General features: G+C 39.6%; 2 protein-coding genes, 1 long non-coding RNA gene and 1 pseudogene across 6 annotated transcripts; 2 read left to right on the plus strand and 2 right to left on the minus strand.

Annotated features, from left to right (window-relative positions):
* Positions 1-319: 319 nt before the first annotated feature.
* LOC144016816 (U4 spliceosomal RNA) lies at positions 320-452 on the minus strand (annotated as a pseudogene).
* Positions 453-1,136: 684 nt separating this feature from the next.
* LOC144016240 (G/T mismatch-specific thymine DNA glycosylase-like) lies at positions 1,137-7,663 on the plus strand. 2 transcript variants are annotated; one of them, XM_077517109.1, is made up of 11 exons: positions 1,137-1,284; positions 2,401-2,475; positions 2,686-2,852; positions 2,940-3,289; positions 3,372-3,441; positions 3,607-3,742; positions 3,815-3,897; positions 4,469-4,563; positions 4,709-4,880; positions 4,957-5,109; positions 6,572-7,663. In XM_077517109.1, the coding sequence occupies exons 2-11, from the start codon at positions 2,417-2,419 to the stop codon at positions 6,718-6,720; spliced, it is 1,434 nt and encodes a 477-aa protein (XP_077373235.1). In that variant the 5' UTR covers positions 1,137-1,284; positions 2,401-2,416; the 3' UTR covers positions 6,721-7,663. The 2 variants fall into 2 exon arrangements, with proteins under 2 accessions (XP_077373235.1, XP_077373236.1); XM_077517110.1 differs by lacking the exon at positions 2,401-2,475 and having other exon boundaries at positions 1,156-1,284.
* Positions 7,664-8,299: 636 nt separating this feature from the next.
* Positions 8,300-16,129, plus strand: LOC144016244 (uncharacterized). The gene is made up of 4 exons (XR_013282872.1): positions 8,300-8,635; positions 12,004-12,095; positions 13,656-14,401; positions 14,502-16,129. It is a non-coding gene; the product is annotated as an uncharacterized LOC144016244 (long non-coding RNA).
* LOC144016242 (uncharacterized) lies at positions 9,715-26,192 on the minus strand. 3 transcript variants are annotated; one of them, XM_077517114.1, is made up of 7 exons: positions 26,074-26,192; positions 13,649-13,773; positions 13,070-13,136; positions 12,811-12,967; positions 12,527-12,669; positions 12,011-12,121; positions 9,715-11,065 (listed from the first exon to the last, which is right to left on the minus strand). In XM_077517114.1, exons 2-7 carry the CDS (start codon positions 13,759-13,761, stop codon positions 10,883-10,885), a joined length of 774 nt encoding a protein of 257 aa, XP_077373240.1. In that variant the 5' UTR covers positions 13,762-13,773; positions 26,074-26,192; the 3' UTR covers positions 9,715-10,882. The 3 variants fall into 3 exon arrangements, with proteins under 3 accessions (XP_077373240.1, XP_077373239.1, XP_077373238.1); XM_077517113.1 differs by lacking the exon at positions 26,074-26,192 and adding an exon at positions 14,232-17,502 and having other exon boundaries at positions 9,715-11,057; positions 12,106-12,121; XM_077517112.1 differs by lacking the exon at positions 26,074-26,192 and adding an exon at positions 14,232-15,981.
* Between the last annotated feature and the right edge of the window lie 384 nt (positions 26,193-26,576).

Consider the following 26,576-nt stretch of genomic DNA (forward strand, 5'->3'; position numbering starts at 1 on the left):
TTTTATTTTGTTAGGGTAACTTAATATTTACAAAGACAATTGAAAAAAATACTCCATGCTTTCTTTGTTTTTTTTCAATTGATATCAGTCATCACATTGAAACTGGAATCTCAGTGTTTGTACCAGTATATACATTTGTTGTTGGTTATTATTTGTTGTCATCTAAATATTTATTACTGAACCTTCAATTTATTTTCAGTATAAAAAGAATAAATAAAACAACCTTAATACCAGGTCAATCAGTAAAACCCAATTTTGCTTCAACTGTACTCCCATAGAAGTATCACTTGTCAAGATTTTACTTTTACAAATATGTTGGTCTCCGGAGAGACTGTCAAAAATTGCCATTATCATGTTACTGACATGGCGGGGTATTGGGTAAAGTTTTCAACTAGCAATAATCGCGCCTCGGATAAACCTCATAGGCTACGATACTGCCACTGCGCAAAGCTGGAAACATAATGGCACTAACAAGCATGTAACCACCCAGTAAACGCTCTATAGTGACGGTAGCAACATAATGAGTGAAAACAACGTGATAACACGGTCCAAGATAAGTGAACGTTTATATCACCTACACAGTGTTGTATTTCTAGTAATGCCCCCAAAACATCTAGGAAATGTGTTATTTATAGTGTCAATAATTATTAATTCTACACCGCAATGCATTATGGGACTCGCTATGCGAGTCATAATGGCAGCTCCCATGTTGATAATGAATCGAAACAAGTTGCTAAATTTAAGCACTTTTACCACCGGCACATACTTGACAATTTGTAGACATGGGACTCGCACTCGCTATTGTTTACTCGTTATTGTTTAACCAATAAATGACATGCGTTTGTTGTATTAGTAATGGAAGTGGTGGACCAGTCCAAGACAACTCTCAGCCAATAGAAAACTCCTCCCGGTTTAAAAGCCGAGTAGCTCAAACCAATTGAACAATAGGGAGATCTAGTCAGTAATTTTTATAATCGTCTGTACAAAATACAAAATTTAATAAATACATTAGTACAAATAGAGGTATATAAAAGTATAATAAGTATTTAGTCTCGTAAAATCATTTACACAGCGTTGCTCAGTCAGTTTATTTTGATATCTCCTTCTACCGAACCCTACGTCTTGGTCTTGGAATCGTCTCATGTCAAAGTTGACTGGGAATGCGCTGTCACGTCTTTGTTGCCCCTGAAACTCCTCCAATGATCTGAATAAAGAGCGGCATATGTGGGGAAAATAACATTATTTCCCCGCCCGGAGAATCCGATTAAAACAACTGTTAACTAGGTACGTCTCGTGCATATCAACACTCTCAAACGTTTTTGCTTACCATTCTATTACACAAGCGAGATCATTCATCCGTGATAGCTTAGCTGCTAGCTGGTGACTAGCATTAGCTGCAGTTGTATTATGGTACTTGGGTCTATTTTCTTCTATATATATATTTTTGAATTTCCAAAATTTAATAAGGAACGGAAATGACATATTTCACAAGTCGAACAGTTGATTACGGTGTAGTCAGTTGTTGGTTAAAAAAAAAAGAAAAGAAAGTGAGGTTGCGCGCTGGAATGTTGTTAGTATTGTTAGCTTTTAGCCATGGAAGAAAGGAGGGTATTTATGTTTTTTGCAAGTGTTCACGTGTAGTTGTCTCGTCCATGTTTGGGAGCACTTGATGACGCAGTGACAGTTCTGTTGTGTTGGATGTGATTCGATTTGAACTTTTATTTTGAACATGAAAACAAAAAGGAAATCTGCCATAGACAATGAGAGACTACAAACAAGTTTTCCATGCTCAAAAAGCAGTGGGAACAAGTCCAGATTCACAATTTCTCCATGTTCTATTAATTTGTTTTTGTTCTACATAGACAAGTATCAAATAGTAATAAACAAAATGAATAATTAGCATCACCCACTGGATGCACCCAGTGACTGTCTCACCCTTGTTTTTCTCTATGGATCCTGTAAAAATGACTATATTTATTTAGTATTAAAATGTTTTCATTTTTAGACAATGTTTTAACCTCTCACCTAAACTGTTATACAGTCTGGCCCCAGAGAATGAAATGCAGAATCTTTTCCTATTTTGTTTTGATTGTTGTATTTGTAAAGTTACATTTCCCCCTACTCTATCTGTAAATAAATTAGGTGTTAAATACTATTAACTTTAGAAATTATTTGTGCTGTTAAGAGTCTATAAAATATAGTCATTTTGACAACATGAAGAGTGCGTGATTGTAATCCAGATTGCCGGTCGGACAATTTGCTTTGGTTCACTGCGTGTTTGATTTGTCATCTGTTGTCATTGTGTTGGATTTTGTTGCTAAATCATCCGCTTATTGCATGCACCACTTCCATTTTGCTCCTCACTATGCATGTTGGTTTATTTATTTAATTTATTTAAAGTTAAAGCACCCACAAGATGGACAATAAGCTGAATGGATCCCTGCCTGTTGGCTCCTCAGAGTATCTGCAACAGTGGTGAGTTGCGTAATATGGGCCACATAAACAACCATCAAGTGTGCTGATTTTATTTTATTTTTTACATTAAATCCAATTTGTTTGTTCATGCTACGATTTTAAGTTTTGTGTGAATTGTTTTGATGGTGTTTTGCATTGTGAGCACTGAGCAAGCATCAAACTGATTTTAGGTGATTCTTCCGTCCTCTGTTTTTAATTTCACATCTTCAGGATTCAGTCGGCTCAGCAGTTCCAAGCCCTCCAAGCCCAATATTCGGCCTACAACCGTCCGCCGCACTACCCGGAGGCACACGCGGGGGGAGCAGCGGTGGCTACACCGCACATTGTTCACCCTCAGCCCATGATGGAGCAACAGGAGCCTGCTAACCTGACAAAACGTACGGTGGATTTAGACAGTCTACACACTCCTGTTTAAACCTCGAGTGCTGTTCGCAATAACCAATTTTGTTGAATCCTCCACCCAGCCCCGCCCAAAAAGCGTTGCCGACCAGCTCAGCCCAAGGAACCCAAGCCGCCAAAGGCCCCCAAGCCCCCGAAGGAGCCCAAACCCCCGAAGGAACCCAAACCCCCGAAGGAACCCAAACCCCCGAAGGAGCCCAAACCCCCGAAGGAACCCAAAGCCCCCAAGGCCAAACCGGGCCCGAAGCCCAAGAAGGGTGCCAAGGGCCAGGCGGGCGACGGCAAGCAGGAAAAGATCGACGAGAGCTTCAAGAAGGTGAGGAGGAAAGTGGATCGTTTCAAGGGCATGTCGGAGGAGGAAGTGATGAAAAAGACGCTGCCAGACCTGCTGGACTACAATCTGGATTATGTCATTGTGAGTAGAATTTGTGATACTGCTTTATAAAGTCAAACAAGCAGTATTTTGAAATAATCTCGTGAAATTGTTTATCTCTCAGATTGGCATCAATCCAGGGCTGATGGCTGCTTACATCGGGCGATGGTTTCCCGGTCCTGGAAACCATTTTTGTAAGTGTGATTATGTAAAACTGGTTTCATTGCAAAATAAGAGCCCAATTTAAATTGACCTTTGCGGGGGTGGTGTATTGAAGAATATGCAAAGAAAAGGCTGGCTATTTAAAACAGGCTAAAGCTACGTTGTCTGCCTTATTTATTTATTTATTTTCCCTTTAGGGAAGTGCCTCTTCCTTTCGGGGTTCACCGAAGAGCAGCTCAACCACATGCACGACACCACTTTGCCTGGCAAGTACAAAATGGGCTTCACCAACATGGTTGCCAGGGCGACGCCGGGCAGTAAAGACCTGTCGAGGTAGGTGACAACTTTGTGCTATTTGAAAAGTTGAAAAGATGTGTTGAACCTTCTTTGTTTTTGTCCCCACAGTAAAGAGCTGCGCGAAGGGGGAAAAATCCTAGTGGAGAAACTGATGAAATACAAACCTCTCATTGCTGTATTCAACGGAAAATGTAAGTCTTATACAGAGTTATATATACCGTATTTTCCGCACTATAAGGCGCACCGCATTACAATGCGCACCTTCAATGAATGACATATTTTAAAACTTTTTCCATATAAAGTCGCTAAAGTAGAGGCTGGGCTTACGTTATGCATTCATTAGATGGTGCTGCGCTAAAGGGAATGTCAACAAAACAGTCAGATAGGTCAGTCAAAATTTATTAATAGATTACAAACCAGACAACTCCATTCACTCCCAAAATGAATAAACAGCTGTTTTATTATTTTCTCTGAGGTAAAGTATTAGTATTAGCTAGCGATCCAAGATGGCGGGATCTTCTGCGCATGCGCGTCACCGTTCGTGCAGGGTCACAGATAGCGTCTTGACAGCGAGACCTGTTGCGGCTCAATAGTGATCCATATATAAGGCGCACTGGATTATAAGGCGCATGGTCAGCTTTTGAAAGAATTGAAGGCTTTTAGGTGCGCCTTATAGTGCGGAAAATACGGTACATATATTTTACAGCTGTGTTTCCCATCGTTAATTGAGCCTAAGCACATGTTTTTCAATCTTTCCTCCAGGCATATATGAAATGTTCTGTCGAGAACTATTTGGTAAAAAACCAAAGACGCTAGAATTTGGTTTGCAGCCACACAAGATCCCCGAATGTGAGGTGGTGAGTAAACACCGCCCCCGAACGTCCCCATCCTTCATTGTAACAATTTGCAATATTGAGATTATTTTCCAAAGTCATCCAGCTACTATGAGAATAAATAATAAGATTATTTAAAAAAAAAAAAAATCTCTTTTGTCGTCATCAGGCTCTGTACCTGATGCCGTCCTCCAGCGCCCGCTGCGCTCAGTTCCCTCGCGCTCAGGACAAAGTGCACTTCTACATCAAGCTGCGGGAACTGCGGGACCATCTGCGGGGCATCCAGCGGCCCAGGGAGATCGAGGAGCTCAACTACTCGTTCGACCTGCAGCTGGCCAAGGGTACGCCAATCCGGAAGCGAGCCCGGCCGTGTTATAAATTGCCGCGTCGTGGTTATTTTACCGTCCGTCTCTGCAGAGGACGCCAAGAGAGTGGCCATCAAGGAGGAGCAGTACGATCCCGGCTATGAGGACGCCTACGGCGGAGCTTATTGCGAGATGCCAGCAGAGGGCGGTCAGAGTCAGGCCAACGGTCACGAAGCCTTCTCAACAAGCCACGGAAACGATATGGGTACGTACCCGTTTCCTCTATAAGGAAGCTTGAAGACACAATAATTGCACAAAAACATGAATAAGGTTAAGTGTAGTCAAAAAGGGATGGATGGATGAACAGATAAGAAAAAGTTCAACCCTCATCAAAAAATTTATTAAACTGATTCACTAAAAATGTTGATAAATTCAGCTCAAATCTGAACGAAATAATGACAAATGTCCTGGTTTTTGTTTGTATTGAGATTTTTTGTGCATTATTTTTTTTTATGTCAATATTTGAATTCTCAAGCTGTATTAATGAATTTTCAAAATTAAATACACCTGACAAAAAAATATAGAAGCCCATTCCCGCCTGTAAAAAAATAAATAAATAAAGTGATTTGTTTTAATTGATTGTTTTTACTATAAGAGCCCGTTACCGCCAGAGGTGGAAAAAAATCAACATCACCCCCCCAACACTTAATAATAAAAAAATAAAAATAAAAAAATAAAAATACTGAAAGAAACAGGCTTCTGATGGTAAAACAAAAGAAAAGAGAATGTATTTTGTTGTTTGTTTGTTTTTGTTTTTACTGTAAGGAGTCAATTTCCGCCACTGGAATTTATATTATTTTATTTCATTTCATTTTAATTTAATTTCTGTCAGAAGCCTGCTTCCGTCAGTGTTTTTTTTTTTTTGTGTTTTTTGTTTTTTTAATCCTGGCACAGTGTCATGTAATGAGCTTCCATAATAAAAACGTAATTTTGTTGCCTATTTAAAAGATTTTTAAATGTATCTTCATCTTTTTTTTGGCATGCAGAGACCATATAAAAAAATGTGTTTTTAACATTTACATTAAAATGATCATTGGTTTTCCACCTCCCGTTTTGAACACTTATAAATTTAGTAAAACACACATTGTAAAAGTATTCCAACAAAAATCTAATTGCAAGCACACAAAAAAATAGCATATGTAATGTCCTGTCAATGTACATGATTTTGCCTTTAACTCATTCACTGCCTTTGACAAGTATACTTGTCAATTGTATTTTTTAGAGCGGTGCTAAATGGGGGCGAATCTGAGCATGCTCCACTGTAAATATCAAACTTGGAAACAACTTTACTGATGCCCAACCACCGGTAGATGACATCATTGCCCCATTTTATAGGAAATAAACACAGTTTCAGAGTCCATGGGAGAAATGGCTGTATTTTGGCAAACCTACATTTTTCTGCTGTCAATTATAAAAGAACGGGACGGGACAAAAAGTAGGGAGTCTATTCTGTTATTTGGTAGATTCGGTTTATATATAATTATTGAATGGAATATCACGTGAGTATTGGAAATGTAAAAATTTTCTATAATGACTGGCAGTGAATGAGTGTTAAGAGGTGGGGCCTGATGTGGTTGCGTGTGAGTATCTGGGCGTGAGCTGTAGCCAACAACAGCTCCTGCGTTAGTGTGAGAAACAAATGTATTAATAACACTCGTTCTTCACAGCGGAAGATGGAAGACAGGAGGCGAGCACGTCAAAGAATTCCCAACTTCCCGATGGACACGGGATGACGCAATCAAGTGCCGATCAGATTCCTAATGCGAGCGTAGGAGGCGAAGAAGGTGGAGGAGCTAGCCAGGTCCCAACTGTATAAGGACAAATTGTTACCATTTTTTTTACAAGGACAAATTGCTACCAATTAAAAAAAAAAAAAAAAAACACTTTGTGGAATATACACGCCTAGATAGACTTTGTAGACATTTTGCAGAATATTATTTCTGCACTGGTTTTAAATTTTAGTTGTGGTATGATTATCTCCAAGGCAGCCATTTTACGTACATGTCAAATGCAGGGACATTGACTTTTGTTTTGACTGTGCATGGAGAAAATGGGGTCTGTACTTGCAGCGCCGCACCAGCTGGGGGCAGCAGAAAAACAGTGTAATAGGATAAAGGAACCAAATGCCAACTTATTTTCTGTTACCGTTTACATTCCGACATTGGACACAGGGACTCATCTCTTAGTTTAGACATATGGCAATCTTTTAAGAGGTGTCCCAATGTCTTTGTCGATTTTCAAGTCTCCTCTATATGAACTAAACTGTTGGGACACCTCTCCTACTTTTGTCAGATAGTGGAGATAAACGTTGACAAATGTGTAACGGTGCAACTCTTAGTTAACAAGTTTTGTACGTTTCAATATTTTTGCCCACCTTTTAATTAAGAATTCTGTCTCAATATATTCTGTCTCAATATTTTTTAGTACTACTACTCTCCACCCCATAAGACAAAAGTACAGTGATGTACATGTACTTTGTCCAAATTCTTTTTTTTTTTCCACACTGCAATCGCTTCCTTGGTGCCCAATTTTAAATAGTGTTTACATTTGTACTGCACACTGATGCCGTAAACAAACGACTATAGTCAACGACTGTTTTGATGGCAGGTATGATGATGTCGTTGGGAATTACCTCAGCAGCTTTTTTTTTTTTTTTTTATCATGATTTTATTTCATTTTAGGACTTTTTAGAATCTGTTTATTGAAATGAGACAAGGAGTTTTATGATTGTTTTGCCCATTAAAAAAGTCATGATGGTGCTTTTTTTTTTATACATTGCACTTGGTTTTATTCATCTGTTTTTATGAAAAGAAAATTGAAGCAAATTATCTTTAACATAGGTCACACAACTCTCTTGTAGGAGGTTCAATATATAATAGATACATATGTCAAATCCACAGCAGCATTAAATAAAAGAATAAAATTGTCAATATTTCTTTAAGTCCAAGTCCAACCTTCTGCGTTTGTTCTTGACCAACACACTGGGGAGAACAAAAATAAGAATTAGTCAAACTCCATAATAAGTTAAAGGAAGGCTCCTTTAATTTTACATGTATGGCTTGATCGGCAGTAAATAGTTAGTTTAGCTACGAAAAATGCATAAGAGCTGAAGAATACACCCTTATATTGATTTATTTAACTTTTCTTCAACATAGAAGTACTTCCGTGTTGGAACGCCCCCGAGTGGTGACGTCACTAGTGTGTATACTCTCTTGGCGAACAGTAGTTCACGCAGACATAACAACGAGGAGGACACAAACTGTCACTTATGCCTTTGTGTATTGCAAAATTTTGCAAGGCGTCGGCAAGGAAAAACCCGCGAGACCCCCCTTAAAAAAAAAAAAAAAAAAAAAAAAAAAAAAAAAAAAAAAAAAAAAAAAAAAAAAACACTTGAGTAGACAATGGTTTGTTTGCTAAGTGCTGTCAACCTCCCGGCAAGGACAAGCAGGCGCGTGTGTGCAGCGAACATTTCAGGCATGAGGACTTCGAAAATATGTTACAATTTGAGATGGGGTACGCCACACGCCTAATACTAAAGCCCAACGCAGTACCGAGTATCTTTAAAGAACCAGACGTGGGAAATAATCAAGCCGATGGAGGATCTCTGGCGGCTATTTCCGCAACTGCTAGCAACACGGAGCCTTCACTGTCACCAACAGCCGGCACAAATCGAGTCCCTACCTACGGCCACTGAAAGATCTCGGAGAAGCGAAGCAAATTTAAAGCGAAAGGTAGGCATGTTTCGTTATTATACTGCACGGACTGTTTTATTTCATAATTCATTTGAGTGTGAACATCGTCAAGTACGGGGACGAGGACGTTATGTTTTATTAGCTCGTAAGTTGTTTATACTTCACAAATTGACCATGTTCATAATCTTATTTTACCAAAAAATTTATAGAATGTGGATTAGTGTCATTATCATGTGTCGTGTGCGACGTACTACATTTGTGTTCTGTCCCGCTGTTCTTCCTGTGGTAACCAGCCTAGGTAACGGCGTCTCGCATTTCCTTACTTCATTCTGTCTATAAATAAACACGGTTAATACACAACCTTCTTGCAACCTTTCGTTTACATCATCGGGACGCTACGCAAAAAAAGAAAAGAAAAAAAACAGCTAGGGGAGGTTGGGCGCTGTAACGATGATACATTTAATTTTACTATTTTTTCTTTTTCCTGAAATAGTTCGTCAGTTCCACACGTTTTGCATTGCTCGTGCTGTGTGTCACGTTACCTGTTGGATATTGGCAGTTGAGATTGTCCGCAAGGAACCGATCCTCGAGTTCTTTCATTTCCAGCCAGCACACATTCATTAGCGGATTGTCCATTCCTGTGCAGCTCCCGCACCACCCCCCCGCCTGATTCACTCGTTCGTTAAAGTTTATTTTGTGCCCGAAAAGACCATCTGGCGCCACAACTTTCACATCCAAGGCAGACTTTCCTTCGGTAGGGTTATTTTGTCGTGTTGGATCGAAGCGATAAGGTTTAATCCTTCCGGGTTTGACGCTAGATGCACGGCTGCGTTGCATAGTGCTTCCATAGTGTAGCGTTTACACACTAGTGACGTAAACATCCGGGTTATTTAGTCACGTGTAACAAACATGCCGGCGTTCGATTCATTTTAACATCGGTTTAAAAGTTATTAAATGTACATAAAAAAATAATCACGTCACCAAATTAATTATTGAAAAAGTAGCAACTTTTTGCTGCTAAAAATGGATCAATAAGTAAAGTGTTCCTTTAAGCAACATGGCGGACAGCATATGGGCAAGCTCTTACTGTAGCGGTTAAAATAATGAAGCTTTACTGGTGGTCTTAAGTTTCCTTTTTAATTCAATTTTCCATTGTCTCATGCATAAACCTCTTACAGTGTAAGAGCTGGAAATAAAACAATCAAACATGTTCTCATTTCCTCTATACAGAGTCTAATTAAACACAAAACGTAAACACAAATTTATATTTATATTATAAAAAAAATAAATTCACAAACATCTTTAATTAAAAGGGGATTTAAAAAATGAGTATTAGTTATGATTACATTCAATATAAATAGCATTAGGAATGAAAATGAATTTGTTTTCTAATTAAATAATATATTAAATATTTTTTTATTTATTTTTTTATTTATTTATTTTTTTAACATATACCAGTTTTATGGAGTTAAATATGGTGCAAAAGTAACTCGTGATAAAAAATTGCACCTGTAGAAAAAAGTATAAATTTGTATCTGTAAAAGGCATAATTTGTAAAAAAAAAAAATTGTATATCTGTAAAATAAAAAAATTGTACGTAAAATAAAAAATTTGTTCGTCACAAAAAATTGTACGTAAAAAAAAAATGTGCGCGAAAAACAAATTGTGCGTAAAAAATAAATTGTACGTAAAAAACAAAAATTGTATATATAAAACAAATTGTACGTATATTAAAAAAACAAAAAAACAAAAACAAACTGTGTACCTGTAGAAAGAAGTGTAAATTTGTATCTGTAAAAATCACCATTTGTACCTGTAGAAATGACAACTTGGAGTTAAATATGGTGCAAAAGTAACTCGTAAAAAAAACTTTGTACCTGTAGAAAAAAGTATAAGTACACCCCACACAAATTTATACTTTTTTCTACAGGTACAATTTTTTATTTTACAAGTTACTTTTGCACCATATTTAACTCCATGAATTTTACTTTCAAATATTTATACACTTCATCCATTATCCAAATTTTAAAACATTTTTACACCATTTTAACCATTTTTATTTCATTATCTTATTCTCTGAACTGTGTATCCTCACTAGGGTCGCGATGTGCAAATTCACCAATCGCGGGGGATCGTATCACCCACAAAAAATGAGGGAACACTTTGCCTCAAAAGTTGTCTGCATGCTGGTGAGAAATGTCCTGTGCAGGTGCCACATTGACATGAATTTTCATTGCGTCGTTTTTTTTGTGGCAGTCAAGTGAAAGAGGCCGCTCAATGCCGGCGTTACAGCCGCCCATAGGAGTCAGTTAAGCGCTTGATGAGGTACGCGTCCGACCGCACCGGGGGGTACTTGTCGGATCCGTCGATACAGCTGACCACCGCCTCATTATCCGGTTGGACGAAGAAAGCCAGAGACTGGCGGGTGCTGCTGCGGTCGCCGGCAGGGGGAAGCAAAACTCTGTGGAGCTGATAGGCAAACATGAATGACAAGCTTTGTCTCATGATGTTTAAAGGGATACCTGACTCTGAGCCATTTTCAGCAGTAAAAAGTTAATATTTTGTCTATAATTAATGTGGTAACTTAATTATTTTTCATGTACAATTAATACCTTTAACATATTCACTGCCATAGACGGCTATAGACGTCAAAGATTATTTTTTTTACTTGGCTGGCAGTGAATGAGTTAAAAAGTAATTGTTCTACTTGCTGTCGACTGATGATGACATCACCTGTGCTGAGGAAGTAGGTAACGACAAATCATGGCTCAGTTTGCTGACCAACCCCAGAAAACAGGTGAGCCATGATTGGTGGTTACCTACTTCCTCAGCACAGGTGATGTCATCATCAGTCGACAGCAAGAGGAAAAGAATGAAAAATGAAAAATAATGAAGTTATCAAATTAATTCTGAACAAAATATCATACTGCTGAAAAGTATGCCTTTAAATTATGCTGTGTTGTATATTGCCAGTCAGTTCCAATCTATCTTTTCTCTTGTTCTAAAACTGATATTGCCAGATTTTTTTTACAAATATACTTGTCCTTCAAAAATCTACAATTTCCTTCTAAAATGTAGAACGTTTTCTAAAATGATTTTCTTCTTGAAAATGTATACCCTATTTTTCTAAATTAATAAAAATAAAGAAAATAAAAAAACAAAACTTACTTTTCCCTCAATAATATGAATTCCTACTGTATAAACTTTTCTAAAATGACATTTATTCTTGAAAATAGACCTTAATTTCCTAAAAATAAAAAAAATAAAATATTAAATTAAAAATAAAGTCAATTAAAATGAAGACATTTTATTATACTTGGAAAAAAAACTTCCTTTTCCCACTTAAAAATATGTCCAACGTCCTAAAGTTACAGAATATTTACATTTTCTATACTTTGTTTTTATAGTGCTTACCACAGAGACAAAATGGTCGCTGGTCCAACGCTGCATCAGGTCAGCTATGTTGACGAGAACGGCACCGGGTATGCGAGGAGCGCAGGTGAACTCACCGGAACGACGACGCACCTGAACACACACACTCAAACACGTTAGAGAATGACATATAATTGTTTTTGTTTCCATTAGGGCTGTCAAAGTTAAATCATTAACTCAGTTAAGTCAGTTTTATTTACTTTCTGTGGAGTCATTGGCGTGAAAATGAACAAACATTGACTATGTGTAGTTTTACTTGCTTGACGAAGAATTCTTAATATGCAAAATTCGAAATTCAAATACTATATGAGTATGGCATTTCTATTTGATGATTTTACATTATTTTCAAGATTTTACTCAAGTAATTATGCATTACAAGCTTCGTAAAATATAGTAAAAAAATAATAGAAAAATGCGATTCATTGCAATGAATTAAGGAAAATTGCGCGATTAATTACTGACAAAATTTTAATCATTGGACAGCACTAGTTTCCATACTTGGAGACCCTCTGCGCTCTGGAACAGCAAGGTGATGCTCCCGTAGTCGGAATGCTCGCCGCATCGCAGCTGACCTTCCTTGGCTCGCTCGCTGTTCACTGGCGGGTAGTACAGCGAACGGAGCGTCGTGCCGTTCTCATCGGCTACGATGAGACACGTGGAACTATTTTAGACAACCGTAGAACAGCATTTCCCAACCTTTACATTATTAATACATCAAATAGCAAAGCAGATCCTCTGGCTAAAGCAACTAAGAAGTGTGCTTAAGAAACTATACATCCTACTTCCAATCAAGCGGTGTGCGCTCAGAAAAATATCAGGGTCCACATCCAGACTGTGGGCCATCACCCTCAAAACGCGCAGGCTCAACTCTTTGCAGCGGTGGAAAAAAACGGTCTGGATCTCCTGGAATCCCGGGGCCGTCTCGGTCACGGGCCATTTCTTCGGAGGAACACAAGTCGCAATGAGTCACTAATTTTTGTTCGTCTGCCAGGATGATGCAAGCGACGCTTTGAAAGGAGATTGTACTTTCACCCTGCTTACTATGTCAGGATGCAGCGACGTCACGTTAAACGCTTCTTTTAGATCTCCTGGTTTTTGTGGATTTAACCTGAATGTGACCAAATAAACAATTGAAAACAAATTGTACTCATTAGCTGAAAGGAGATAAAAAAACAACAACAACAACAACATCATATTCATTCACTTGGTCTACCTAAACAGCACTTATTTGAACAAAATCTTGCTATTGTGAAAGCTCAATTTAACAGACTAATAGAGGGAGGGGCCGTACGTTTGTTGTCATATTGTCAGTTAAATGTAAGTACTTATTTTGAAGTACTTTTTCCCCCGCCTTTTCTTCCTTTTCAGGACACTATTCGTATTCGTCCATTAACTCAAGTTTACACTATCACAACCAGTGGTCCCATTGTATTGTATAAGCTAATCAGTTAGCATGTCTTAGTTCCATTTATTGATCACATTATTATGTAACTGTGTGCCACGTGAATGGATTAATATAAAAAAAAAATGTCTATTGCAATCGTGACAACAAATCAATCTGCACCTGATCCTTTTGTGGCTAATATTTATTTATGTATTTATTTATTTATTTTGAATCACCTTTCAGTCTCCAGGGCTACCCAGCCGTGGTTGGGATTGCTTGGGAAGGTTCTCCTGCCGAACGGTCGCTTAAGCTCATCTGGCTGCAGGAAGAACCTTCTGGAAGCATCCATGACACGATCAACCTGCATAGAGTTGCTCACTTTACTTGTTTTCCCTCATTCCAATACCAACAAGTCATAGCAATTGCACTAATAGCACTGAGCTTTAAAAAATAAAAATAAAGAAGTAAACATATGCACTATGCAATGAATAATACTCTTGTCACACATTTGAGTGCCACATTTTCAATACAATTCCAGCTTTCAACATCCAAAAGAGGGCAATTCTGGAAGCCTCACGTCCCATGCAGCATAGTATATAATAATATATAACAATAATAAATTATTTGAATATAAAATATTAAAGATTAGCATGATTTCGATTGTTTACTGAAATCATTCACATAAGTATTTTTGACAACCACAAAACCCACTCTTATTTCTTTATCCTTTTCTTTTACTTTTTTTATTATTATTATTATTATTTTTTTTTTAATTAATATTATTACCCACTACTACAACGACTTTGAACTGAGTGTCACCTCCTCCTGCGTGATGCCAGTATTCTTCAAGAAGACGAAGCCCACTTCTGTAAAAGCCACGTTAAACTCTCTACTCAGCTGGAGGAGATCAGCGTTGGAAATATCCTCGACGTTGAGGCTGGCCACGCTAAAGTCTACCACCGAGATGCTCATCGTTTCAAATTAAAACGGTAAAATACAAAACGGGGGAAAAAAAAACAGTCTCCAAACTGCAGAACTTGTACCCAAAATGAACTTCGGTATGTTGTGGGACGAACTGTTATTTGGAAGGAGCAGTCACATGATCCCCTCCATCCAATCAGAAGTGGGGTCCGTGACGTCACAATTCTTCGCTCACCTTTGGATGCCAACACGCTGAACACAGCTGATGTGGACACAAACACACGTTTTAACACAATTTTACGCACTCAATAAGAATGTGGAGCATCTCCTTCGCAACGGTTTTATGGTATTTATTACGTGGGCGCCAGTTCAGTTCCCTCGTCTCATCCGAAATGCATCCAAAATATACGGGGACTCGGCGGGGCCCCTGATGGCAGCGTCCCTCACCACTACAGTCCTTATACAGTACTTCCAGTTGGAGGGTCATTTGTAGTCACACACGTTGCTTTAATTGTCAATATTATAACTAAGGCAAACCAAACTTCATTTAGAAATGTGCCCTTTTAAGGTATGCACTTTAATCAAATAATGTACATTAAACCTTGAATGATACAAATTAAACTGTATAGGGTCTTTGCGGACTTCACTCCTTCAGCATCAAACAAAAGTAAGCAGCATATAGTTAAATTACTTTCGTTGACCGCATCCCCCTCAACTGCAACCTAAATAACATCAATAATGCAAATTAATTCTTTTTGAGGTTTTTTTGTGTGACTGTTTTTACTAGATTGTGACTGACTTTGCAAGGTGCACAGCACAGAATATTGTGTTCTCTGTATATAAAAACACGGAACCTATCAAAAGAAAGATTAAAGTCTCTTTAATCAGGAAAAAAGCCCCGTATTTCTCTGTTTCCGTTTTGCAGAAAGTAGCTATAGAATATAGCTAAGTTTCATCAATTTTCACACATCTATTCAAAATTGCTGCGATTGGCTGGCAACCAATCCAGGGTGTACCCCACCTACTGCCCAGAGCCAGCTGAGATAGGCTCCAGCACCCCCCCCAGACTGTCACAAACCTTCATTATATGGAGAAGGTAACATTATCGTGCCCAAGTTTCACGTTTGACTCGCACTGTCCGTGTTTGAATCTGTAAAGCATTTGACTGACTTACAGTTTAGTGTTCATGTTTGACTGTTGGACTCGCATAATTACATCAATGTTTAACTCCATCTGTTTGACTGACGGGAGCTGGTTGAGATCTTCCAATGTGAACAATTGACAGCCTAGTGGTTGTGGCTTCGGGGCAGTTATAATTACTTCTGCCGAGCAACGATTTCCTTTCTCATATGTGGTTATAAAATGTTATTTGTGACGTACTATAATCATGATTTTGATTGGCAGCCTACTGAGGACCATCAACAACCTACGAAGTAGCAGTTGCCATGACATCTGCAACAGGTGTGTATTTGTGTATCTTTGTTTAAACCCATATTCAGGCCTTTTTTTGTGCAAACTTGAATCCAAAGTTTGTTGAATAGATAATTTAATATATGAATGCATTAATTTAAGATGTGAAATAGTCCATTGATGACACATTGATTAACGATTTTTTTTTTAATATAAAATTTGTAACTGTTTAATAGAATTTGTATCTGACATTTTTTTTAATATAATGAATGGAATATGTATTTAGAATTTATATTAGTGCAGAGCATTAGTAATGTATTATTTAACAGCATTTCTTTTTTTGTGTGACTTTTGTATTACATGGCATTTTTATTGAATAGCCGTTATATTTGATGCCAACCAACCTTCCTTTAAAGGAACACTTTACTTATTGATCCATTTTTAGCAGCAAAAAGTTGCTACTTTTTCAATAATTAATTTGGTGACGTGATTATTTTTTTATGTACATTTAATAACTTTTAAACCGATGTTAAAATGAATCGAACGCCGGCATGTTTGTTACACGTGACTAAATAACCCGGATGTTTACGTCACTAGTGTGTAAACGCTACACTATGGAAGCACTATGCAACGCAGCCGTGCATCTAGCGTCAAACCCGGAAGGATTAAACCTTATCGCTTCGATCCAACACGACAAAATAACCCTACCGAAGGAAAGTCTGCCTTGGATGTGAAAGTTGTGGCGCCAGATGGTCTTTTCGGGCACAAAATAAACTTTAACGAACGAGTGAATCAGGCGGGGGGGTGGTGCGGGAGCTGCACAGGAATGGACAATCCGCTAATGAATGTGTGCTGGCTGGAAATGAAAGAACTCGAGGATCGGTTCCTTGCGGACAATCTCAACTGCCAATATCCAACAGGTAACGTGACACACAGCACGAGCAATGCAAAACGTGTGGAACTGACGAACTATTTCAGGAAAAAGAAAAAATAGTAAAATTAAATGTATCATCGTTACAGCGCCCAACCTCCCCTAGCTGTTTTTTTTCTTTTCTTTTTTTGCGTAGCGTCCCGATGATGTAAACGAAAGGTTGCAAGAAGGTTGTGTATTAACCGTGTTTATTTATAGACAGAATGAAGTAAGGAAATGCGAGACGCCGTTACCTAGGCTGGTTACCACAGGAAGAACAGCGGGACAGAACACAAATGTAGTACGTCGCACACGACACATGATAATGACACTAATCCACATTCTATAAATTTTTTGGTAAAATAAGATTATGAACATGGTCAATTTGTGAAGTATAAACAACTTACGAGCTAATAAAACATAACGTCCTCGTCCCCGTACTTGACGATGTTCACACTCAAATGAATTATGAAATAAAACAGTCCGTGCAGTATAATAACGAAACATGCCTACCTTTCGCTTTAAATTTGCTTCGCTTCTCCGAGATCTTTCAGTGGCCGTAGGTAGGGACTCGATTTGTGCCGGCTGTTGGTGACAGTGAAGGCTCCGTGTTGCTAGCAGTTGCGGAAATAGCCGCCAGAGATCCTCCATCGGCTTGATTATTTCCCACGTCTGGTTCTTTAAAGATACTCGGTACTGCGTTGGGCTTTAGTATTAGGCGTGTGGCGTACCCCATCTCAAATTGTAACATATTTTCGAAGTCCTCATGCCTGAAATGTTCGCTGCACACACGCGCCTGCTTGTCCTTGCCGGGAGGTTGACAGCACTTAGCAAACAAACCATTGTCTACTCAAGTGTTTTTTTTTTTTTTTTTTTTTTTTTTTGTTTTTTTTTTTTTTTTTTTTTTAAGGGGGGTCTCGCGGGTTTTTCCTTGCCGACGCCTTGCAAAATTTTGCAATACACAAAGGCATAAGTGACAGTTTGTGTCCTCCTCGTTGTTATGTCTGCGTGAACTACTGTTCGCCAAGAGAGTATACACACTAGTGACGTCACCACTCGGGGGCGTTCCAACACGGAAGTACTTCTATGTTGAAGAAAAGTTAAATAAATCAATATAAGGGTGTATTCTTCAGCTCTTATGCATTTTTCGTAGCTAAACTAACTATTTACTGCCGATCAAGCCATACATGTAAAATTAAAGGAGCCTTCCTTTAAAGTGTCTTCAATGCATTAAACTACTACTCGCAACGAGCAGCAGGTGGCAGAGTTGGACAGATAATGGAAGTGACTCAAGCTTCACGACATCGAAGAACAAATTGCCTGTCTACAAATGAAAATTGAGGACTATAAAGGACTGCTTGAAAAAGCAAGTGAAAATGTACGGCTGGATATACAGCAAACAATTCAGGATAAAGAAAAAAATGCTGGCTGGACTTAAGTGTGATGTCCAACAAAGTACAGTTGAGCCACGACGATCTGTACGTCCCAAGGTTCCAACAGAAAAAAAATGGCTGCCTACCAAAACGAAGATGTAATGAAAAAGGAAGAAAAGCTTATCTTCTGGTATGAACAGTGGAAAATAGAAGTACGGGCGGTAAGAGAAAATCTCAAATCAGACATTACTGATAAGCATATGTCATCCCTAGTGTACATCTTGCAAAAGAGAAAGGATGACATAAGACTTTACGGTGAAATAAGAAGTCACACAGCACCATCAACTGACTTGAGGAGGAAAATTGATGCATGTGAAGCAGTAGCTCATGACATCAAAATGATATATGAAAGGCTAGCAGGCATTGATCGAGATTTCAATGCTGAACGTGAAAAACATCGACTGTGAGCTGTTGGATTGTGAATATGCAGTCTCCATTTTTGGCTCGACTGCTTGCACCATCAGGCATCACTCATCGTTCCACGTCCTCGTACATTGCCAAGAAGCGAGCAAAAGCAGCTGCAGAGCTTGCTGCAAAGGAAGTTGAAAATAAGATTGCTCAAGAGGAAAGTAAACAAAAGAACTGATAAAGGCAATGGAAGAGCAACACCAAAAGGAACTTGAAAATCAAAAATCCAAGTTGCAGTGTCTACAGGGAGAAAAGGATGTTGAAGCAGCTCGAGCCAGACTGGTTAGCCTATGACATCGAAGTGGCCCAGATGGGTGAAGTGCAGTTAGTAGGAAGCGAACAAGTGAGGCCACACATCAACATCCACCCTCCTGTATCAGATTCACCTAAATCACCTTGGCTGCATTCCCCTCATGATGTTGCTCAACTAACACAAGCAGTTCAGGACAGCATGATAATTAACAGACTCCCATGCCTTTGCAAACGGTGTTTAGTGGCGAACCAATCCATTTTATTGAACGGAAAGCCTCCTTTACATCACTAATAGGTCGCTTGCACATCGTAATGCATCATGGGAGTTTTTCCTTCGGGCGCCATATTGGGTGTCCTCCGGTTCACAAGGTACACTCGCGAGTTACACGGTAGAGCTTATCAACCTGATGTAATTTTCGCAGTATTTTCACGATTTACCGGAAGATCAAAAACAACGATACAGGCAGAAGGTGTCTCTGTGTGGCGGGATTGATCCTAATTACGTCCTGACCAAGGGTGATTTTTTTTTTGACGGAGAAAGCTTGCTGGCCAAATGTGACATCTCTGGACATCTTTCCCTACCTCGTGTTGACAACATGCTCCATAACACGCCAACAAATCCCTGGAGGCTTACAATTATTTTGTAAGCGGGTGGATACAGAGTGTAAACTTTAACATCGCATCAGAAGAAACGGTTGCTGTTGCACGTAAGTAAACCACATGGTGTTGGTAATTCTGCACACAAAAATGTTGATTTGTTCTCAGGCTTCCTGTTATCATTGTGTTTACATGCACAGCTGGCTTTACCTGATGTGGTTTTTCTAATAATTTTATAACAGGCAAATATGGCAGAGCGTATAAGAATAAAAAGTAACTGCACAGCCTCCCCGTGGCTTAATTAAATTTAATGCTACCCTTTCACTAGTTACATGTTACTTAATCAACTTATTCTAAATGGTTAAGGTTAACCACTCTCAGAGGACGTATTTTTAGTTTCAGTTTCCAGTACAATAAAACGTGTTCATGGTAACTACTGAGCATACTGACAGCTTTTCTTATGATCTCACGGTTAAGGAGGCTGTCACAACACCCAATTTCTGTCTGGTGCCAGATGGCAACAATTCCCATCACTTGTCACGACGACACCAATAGTATTACCAGGTATGTATGGCTTTACTTTTTGTAGTTTCTTATTTAATTCTATGTTTCATATTTTCATTACAATGTTTGTAATATTTTCAGATTCAGGCACAGATGAGTTTAACTGGACGGACTTCTGCGACTTTGTGGTGTGGACAAAGTGTGATTGAGCGAGTCCACCCAGATCGCTCGTTTTGGCCAGTTGGAAAAGCCAGAGTTTTTTTTCCCAAAATCCCCTCCTTACCTGAACTGCTCGGGAGAGCATTTACTAGATCAGCAGTGGACTTCCAGTGTTCCTGCTCAGCCGCTGTCACCTACCACTTGCTCATGTACTTAAAAGATGCGGAATAAAGTAGTTTTTTGTGCTGCAGCAGATTGTAAAATCAAATGATATCACTTGAAGTGTGCCAATCTAGACTGCCAAAAGGACAGTGGTTTTGTGACAAGTGTGAAACAAGGATTATTGGGAAAACTGTAACACAGTACTGGTACTTGTCTTACATTAAACCAATTTAAAAGAGAGCAACTTTTTCCTCTGTACATAGCATAATGAAAGTCATTGCGTACCCCATCAACATTACATCATACCGTCATCTCAGGATGGTAGGCACCTGTGCCAAAATAAACTACATTAATTAACAGTTCAATTTTTAACCCTGAAATTACTACATCTAATCATTATTCACTTCATTTTTTGTGCTTTTAGAAATAATAGAGATTTATGCCATTACTTTAAGAGGGACCATATTGCACATTGAGTCAAATCCTGTCATTTGTCTTATGTATAGCTTTGTAAACAAACCCAACAATAGAATTTGTATAAACGCTGCCTTTATTAGCGCCAAACAAACAGTCGCATGTTGTCCTCCTCCAATGCTTTGATGCTCGCCTTCGTTTCCATCATGTCATTGGCAATCAAGTCGGTGTGGCATGAGATCCCTAAAGAAAAAAATAAAGAAAAAAAATCACAAAAAAATACGGTACCAGTAATAGGTTTAATATAGTAAAGTAGTATAGTTTTTTTGTCAGTGTAAAAGAAATGTACACATTTTGTTGCATTTTTTAATGTATGAACATTGCTACAGGCAAATACTTATTTCTATAAACACTTCCAAATGTCTCTAAAATATAAGGTGCGTGTACACACACAAACAAACACATACATTCACTCATGCATACAATATATCATGTAATGAATTCTGAGTGGCATACCAGAGTCAATGATGTCAGCAGTACTTGAGGGTACAGGTTACTGGAGCCATCTGGCTGCATAACTGCAACAAACTCTCTGCCACTTCGAGTCGTCTTTTCTTTGCTTGTCTCTCCTGTGCACGTTCATATCTTGGCACCGACTGGGCTGAGACATAGATGTTGTAACTTGGGACCCAACTTTAATGTTGGAGCCCAGTCGGGATGATTGGACAGAAAAACGGGCGCAGGGCGACCTGTTAAAATAAACAAATATATAAACAAATAAAATATGGAAAGACTGGTTATTTTACCGCAGTAGGGTGGCCGTGAATAAGTTCTTTAGCATGATGTGTAGGCTACCGGGTTCTGTTTTCTTGCATCACCCCCGGGGGTCTGTTTTCTTGCATCAGCCCCTTCTGTCTCTTTTTTTTCCAAGTTTACATTTTGCCACCAAAAAACATGTTATCGGCATTAAAAGCCCAAGACTAATCAATCCAATTTCAGCAGTAAACACTTTGCACTGGCACTACTTGGGTGAAAATGTTCGATGTTAGCTTTCGGCTAACGTCCGCTAGCCAGCTTGTACTACCGAACTTGCTTGCTCATGAATCCAAAACATAAGCAACTTGCCCATATATGGGCGGTCGAAACGTTATTAATCCTCATGCATTAAATAATGGTAAACAAGCTTACCGCTCACAAAGTGATCGCTGCACACACGAGCCCAAAGTAACGACTTCCCTCCGGAGTCCGCACTCCTCTGTCTCCAGGCCCTGGTTCCTAATTATTTTCGGAATTCGGAAAAAAGACCGACCATTTTCCCCCTTGGCTTTGTTCGAACAGCCAACGATGCAGCAACAATGTACCATTTTAAACGCAGAAAACAAACGTGATAGATACGTGTTAGACCGAATCGCTACGTAAATGGAGGCCACCCAGCATGGCGACTACAAGAAATCCGAGGCGGAAGTGACGACATGTGCAAGCGACCTATAGACAATAAAAGCATTTCTGCGGCGGAAAAAAAATGTATTATTTGAAAAGGTACGGCACTGGTCCAGCTTGTTAATGCTTAGAAGGAACGTTCGTTTGAATTGATGAGCAAGCTTACCAAGATGCATAGAAAAACTCAATCAGAGGTACGGTCAGACATTAGGGTTGCCAACCGTCCCTTGAAATTTGGAATCGCACCATAATTAGAACTATAAGTACGCGTTCCGTTTTGAGTTGTCGGCTCTGAGTTGATAAGATCAAAACTTCCTCTACGAATCGAAAGTGTGGTTTGCCGCTATTGTCTAAGCCTAAAAACTTTTCATCAAACTTGACAGCTCTGAGACGATAAGTTCAAAACTTAACAGACGGTCAGTTTTGAAAAAGAGGAAGTACGCCAGCACCCAAAAGTGAAAGTGTTGCACGAGGGGTGTTGTCTTTTTGCAAAAGGAAACGATTTTGGTGGGTCGCACTGGAAAAAACAGGAAACTGCGCCCCTGCAAGACTCCACTATAGTGTGTGTGTTTGTGCTTGCTTTGTCCATTACACTCCCACCAAATTATGTTTTACATAAAATGAACTTAAACATATAATTTCTAAAGCACAAAACAACTTTAGATGGAACACAATTAACTCTTTGACTAGCCATTTCACTGGAGCAACCACCCTCGATACCAGCTGTTTTCCTGGATTTTGACTGATCTTGCAAGGCCCACAGAATATTGAGTTCTAATGATATTTAACTCATTGACTGCCATTGACGGAAAAAGACGTCAAATAAGGCATTTTTGCTGGGCTGGCAGTGAATGTGTTAAACACGGGACATTCCAAACACTTTCGATTCGTAGAGGAAGTTCTAAACTTACCCCTCGTGGAACACTTTCGCTTTTGAGTGCTGGCGTACCTTCCTCTTTATCAAAACTGCCCATCTGTTTTCCTAGCTTCGTCCGCACAAACAATGCTTTCCCGTCTACTTCTGCTTTTCACTTTGATGAGTAACCACACTTTTGATTCATAGAGGAAGTTTTAAACTTATCGCGTCAGAGCTGCCAAGTTTGACGAAATGTTTTTAGGCTTAGGCAATAGCGGCAAACCACACTTTCGATTCGTAGAGGAAGTTTTGAACTAAGTCGTCAAAAAAAAAATAAAAAAAAAAAAAATAAAAAAAATGCTGGCCACCTTTGCGAAAATTGGCTACATCCTTTGTTGAACCGATAGTTTATAAAAAAAAATGTATGTATATATAATTATACCCCTAAAATGAAATGAATACATAATCAGAATGTTTAAGTTTTTGGGGTTTTCTGAGGAAAAAAGGATCGAAAAAAGACTGACGATCCGATCCGATTAGTCGACTAATCGCGACTACTATTGGTGATTAGTCGACTAGCAAAATAGTCGTTTGTGGCAGCCCTAAACCACACTTTCGATTCGTAATCCCAACAATGAAAAACTTGTCTACGCCTTGTTGGACACTAAAAGTAACACAGCTTTCATTGATCATGAGGTAAGCCATGAACTACAAACGAAACGTTTCCCAGTTAAATGAAAACTCACCACCATGATGGAAAAAGGTGCAGTTATAAACAGTGAAAGAGTACCTGGCCTTCGGGTAAGGGGTTAGTTACTGTTCTACAGTACATATTGATCTCCCTTCAGCATACACAAAGGACCATATTCTCGCAAATCGTGAAAACATTCCAACACTGCCAAGCATTGGAGTCACTTGTCAGCACTTGTCGATGAAGTTCAGCCACTCCTTGATGTTGAAATTGCACTTTTGATAGGATTTAACTGTGCAAAGACGCTGGCACCCCGACAAGTGATCCTCGGCAACGATGATGAGCCTTACGCAGTGTGAACAGCTTTAGGATGGACCATAGTTTGGCAGTGAAGCACCTCACCACCAAACAGTCCAAATGGAAAGTCTCTGTCACCTTGTGACTGAAAAGGAGATTCCCCCAGTAACACCCATGGATGCCATTCGTGTATTGGAGAATGATTTCATAGAAGTCGCAGAAAACGACAAATCAGTTTCTCAGGATGATCTCATCTTTCTGGGCTAACTTCAAGACGGAAAAAGGAAGGATGAACAACAACACCTTAAAGCCATGGTGGGAATGCTGGAAGAAAGACCTGAACAACTTGGAGAAGGTGCAGATAACCAGATGTTATGTGCTTACTAACTTTGGAAAAGTGGAGAAAAAAAAAAAAAGTGAGTTGCATCATTTCTCGGACAAAAGCACCACTGGCTAGTGGCTATGGTCAGTGTTGTATCTGAGGCTTCTTAATAAAGTTGTAGAGGTTCATTGTGCTTCTATTTTTGGCAAGGCTTGTGTGTCTCCGACACAGGTTTCCACTATACCAAGGTTAGAACTCACAGCAGCCCCCGTCTCAGTCGCAGTGAGTAATATGCTTAAAGAGATGGATCAAAATATCATGGAAGAAGTCCGTCTGATTGACCGACTCACAAAATTTGCAATTTGCAGTCAGTGCTGTGTCACACCTCAGACGCAAAAAAGGGCACTCTTGCGCAAATGAAATACCGTATAGAAGTGTTTACAAAAAAAAAAAAAACTTACACGCAAAATAATAGCTAAAAATGTTGCTAATAACAGCTTCATGCAGCACGTCCGTCTCCCAGTTCTGAGGACTCGGGTTCGAGTCCAGGCTCCGGCCTTCCGGAGTGGAGTTTGCATGTTCTCCCCGTGCCCGCGTGGGTCTTCTCCGGGTACTCCGGTCTCCTCCCACATTCCAAAGACATGCATGGCAGGTTAATTGGGCTCTCCGAATTGTCCCTAGGTGTGCTTGTGAGTGTGGATGGTTGTTCGTCTCTGTGTGCCCTGCGATTGGCTGGCAACCAGTCCAGGGTGTACCCCGCCTACTGCCCAAAACCAGCTGAGATAGGCTCCAGCACCCACCGCGACCCTTGTGAGGAATGGGGTATATGCCACGGAAGAGGCGGGACGTGATTTTGCACATCAGTTTATTTCCGGTCCAGGTTGCGAACGCGCAACCCAGGGGCACAAAGTCGGAAGCACAAGTATTTTTGACGCAGCCCACACGTCGCAAACCAAACCGGAAACAAACTGTTATGCAAAAAAACAGTCCCGCCTCTTCCGTGGCATATACCCCATAGCGGTCAAGCAAATGGATGGATGGATAACTTCATGCCAGCTGATTTAGGACAAATTACCTAAAAATAAAATGTGAACAGCTTTAAAGATTTCAATAAAATTAACATTAAGGAGCAAGTCACTATTAAAATAAGAGCTTTAAAAGGTGCTAAAAACTAGTTAACATGACTCTCTCTGGCCTTGACTCTGACCTTGCGTCCTCTCATGTGACTTTGTCATCCAAGAGAGCAGAGAGGTGCTTCCCTCAGCTGCTTGCTGTAGCTCCCTTTTTTTTTTCTTTCTTCAGCCTCTCCTTTCTAGGCATTATGCTCCAATTAGTAAATAGACCAATTAGTAAGCAAACAGCCCAAAGGCCTGAGAAAGAATAAGACTGACAGTTGTCATTACAAGAAGGTAAAGGGGTATTTTCACAGGCAAGTGACAATTCCAAAAATCCAGGCTTTTCTGATATTTCCACAATGCAACTCAATTCAAATGCTTCGACCACCAATGACACACTGGATTGCTTTTGCATGTGACTATTAGCATAATACAAACCAGACACAAACGTTCATTACATTTTGAAGTCAAAATAATCCCCACAAATCAAATTAAAATGAACCAAAGTCCAAAGCTTTTCATGGCATGGATCACAGAGAGCTTCCTTTCACCGTCATTAATCTGACTATGTGGTGGCTATCAACTTATCACGTCATCTATTATTGAATATAGCATTTTTCAACAAGCTAATTAGGTGGCCATTCGGCTAATTTATGCTCATTTGTTTGTGCTGTATGAGACATATGCTACGTGGCAACAAAATGATCATAGGTAGGGAATAGAGGGCAAACAAACGATACAATTTCACTAGATTCATAACAAATAGTTACCTGGCGGGTGGAGAAGCAGGGGGAAGGAGAATGCGCGTGTGTGTGTGTCTGTCCCACTGCGACCAACAGTTGTTAACGTTCACGTGACAAAGGACGAGAGAGAGAGAGAGAGAGAGAGAGAGAGAGGGGGGGGGGGTCTCGGACGAGTACGCCCCCCCACACACACACACACACGATTAACCATGCAGCTTTTCTAAGCTTGTGTTAACATTGACCTATCCTCAGTAAAGTGTTTATTTAAAAAAAAAAAAAAAACGAAACTTTCCAAGGGGCACTTTAGGCAGAGGAACAAGGGTCTCAGCACCACTAGGGGTCTACCTGTGCACGCCTATGACTATAGTGACAGCTAGACAGTAGAGTGACTCTCGGCTCTCGATAAAGATTCGATTCCCGTCGTTCACGTTGAAGAGCCGTTCATAAAACTCGATTCGTTCGTAACCGACACATCACTAGTTGTCAGGTCATCACGGCTCGCACACGCGCAGTGACGCACACACCGAGAC

Source organism: Festucalex cinctus, chromosome 3 (genome assembly GCF_051991245.1).
Source record: "Festucalex cinctus isolate MCC-2025b chromosome 3, RoL_Fcin_1.0, whole genome shotgun sequence".
In the NCBI taxonomy this organism is placed as follows: domain Eukaryota; kingdom Metazoa; phylum Chordata; class Actinopteri; order Syngnathiformes; family Syngnathidae; genus Festucalex; species Festucalex cinctus.

Coding starts and splice junctions, on each gene's coding strand:
- LOC144016240 (XM_077517109.1), top strand. CDS start 2,417: ATGGACAATAAGCTGAATGGATCCCTGCCTGTTGGCTCCTCAGAGTAT. Junction 3,898..4,468: donor TGCTGTATTCAACGGAAAAT/GTAAGTCTTATA, acceptor TCTTTCCTCCAG/GCATATATGAAATGTTCTGT. Junction 4,881..4,956: donor CGACCTGCAGCTGGCCAAGG/GTACGCCAATCC, acceptor CCGTCTCTGCAG/AGGACGCCAAGAGAGTGGCC.
- LOC144016242 (XM_077517112.1), bottom strand. CDS start 14,384: ATGAGCATCTCGGTGGTAGACTTTAGCGTGGCCAGCCTCAACGTCGAG. Junction 13,774..14,231: donor CTGGCATCACGCAGGAGGAG/GTGACACTCAGT, acceptor AACTCTATGCAG/GTTGATCGTGTCATGGATGC. Junction 12,122..12,526: donor AGAGCGCAGAGGGTCTCCAA/GTATGGAAACTA, acceptor GTGTGTGTTCAG/GTGCGTCGTCGTTCCGGTGA.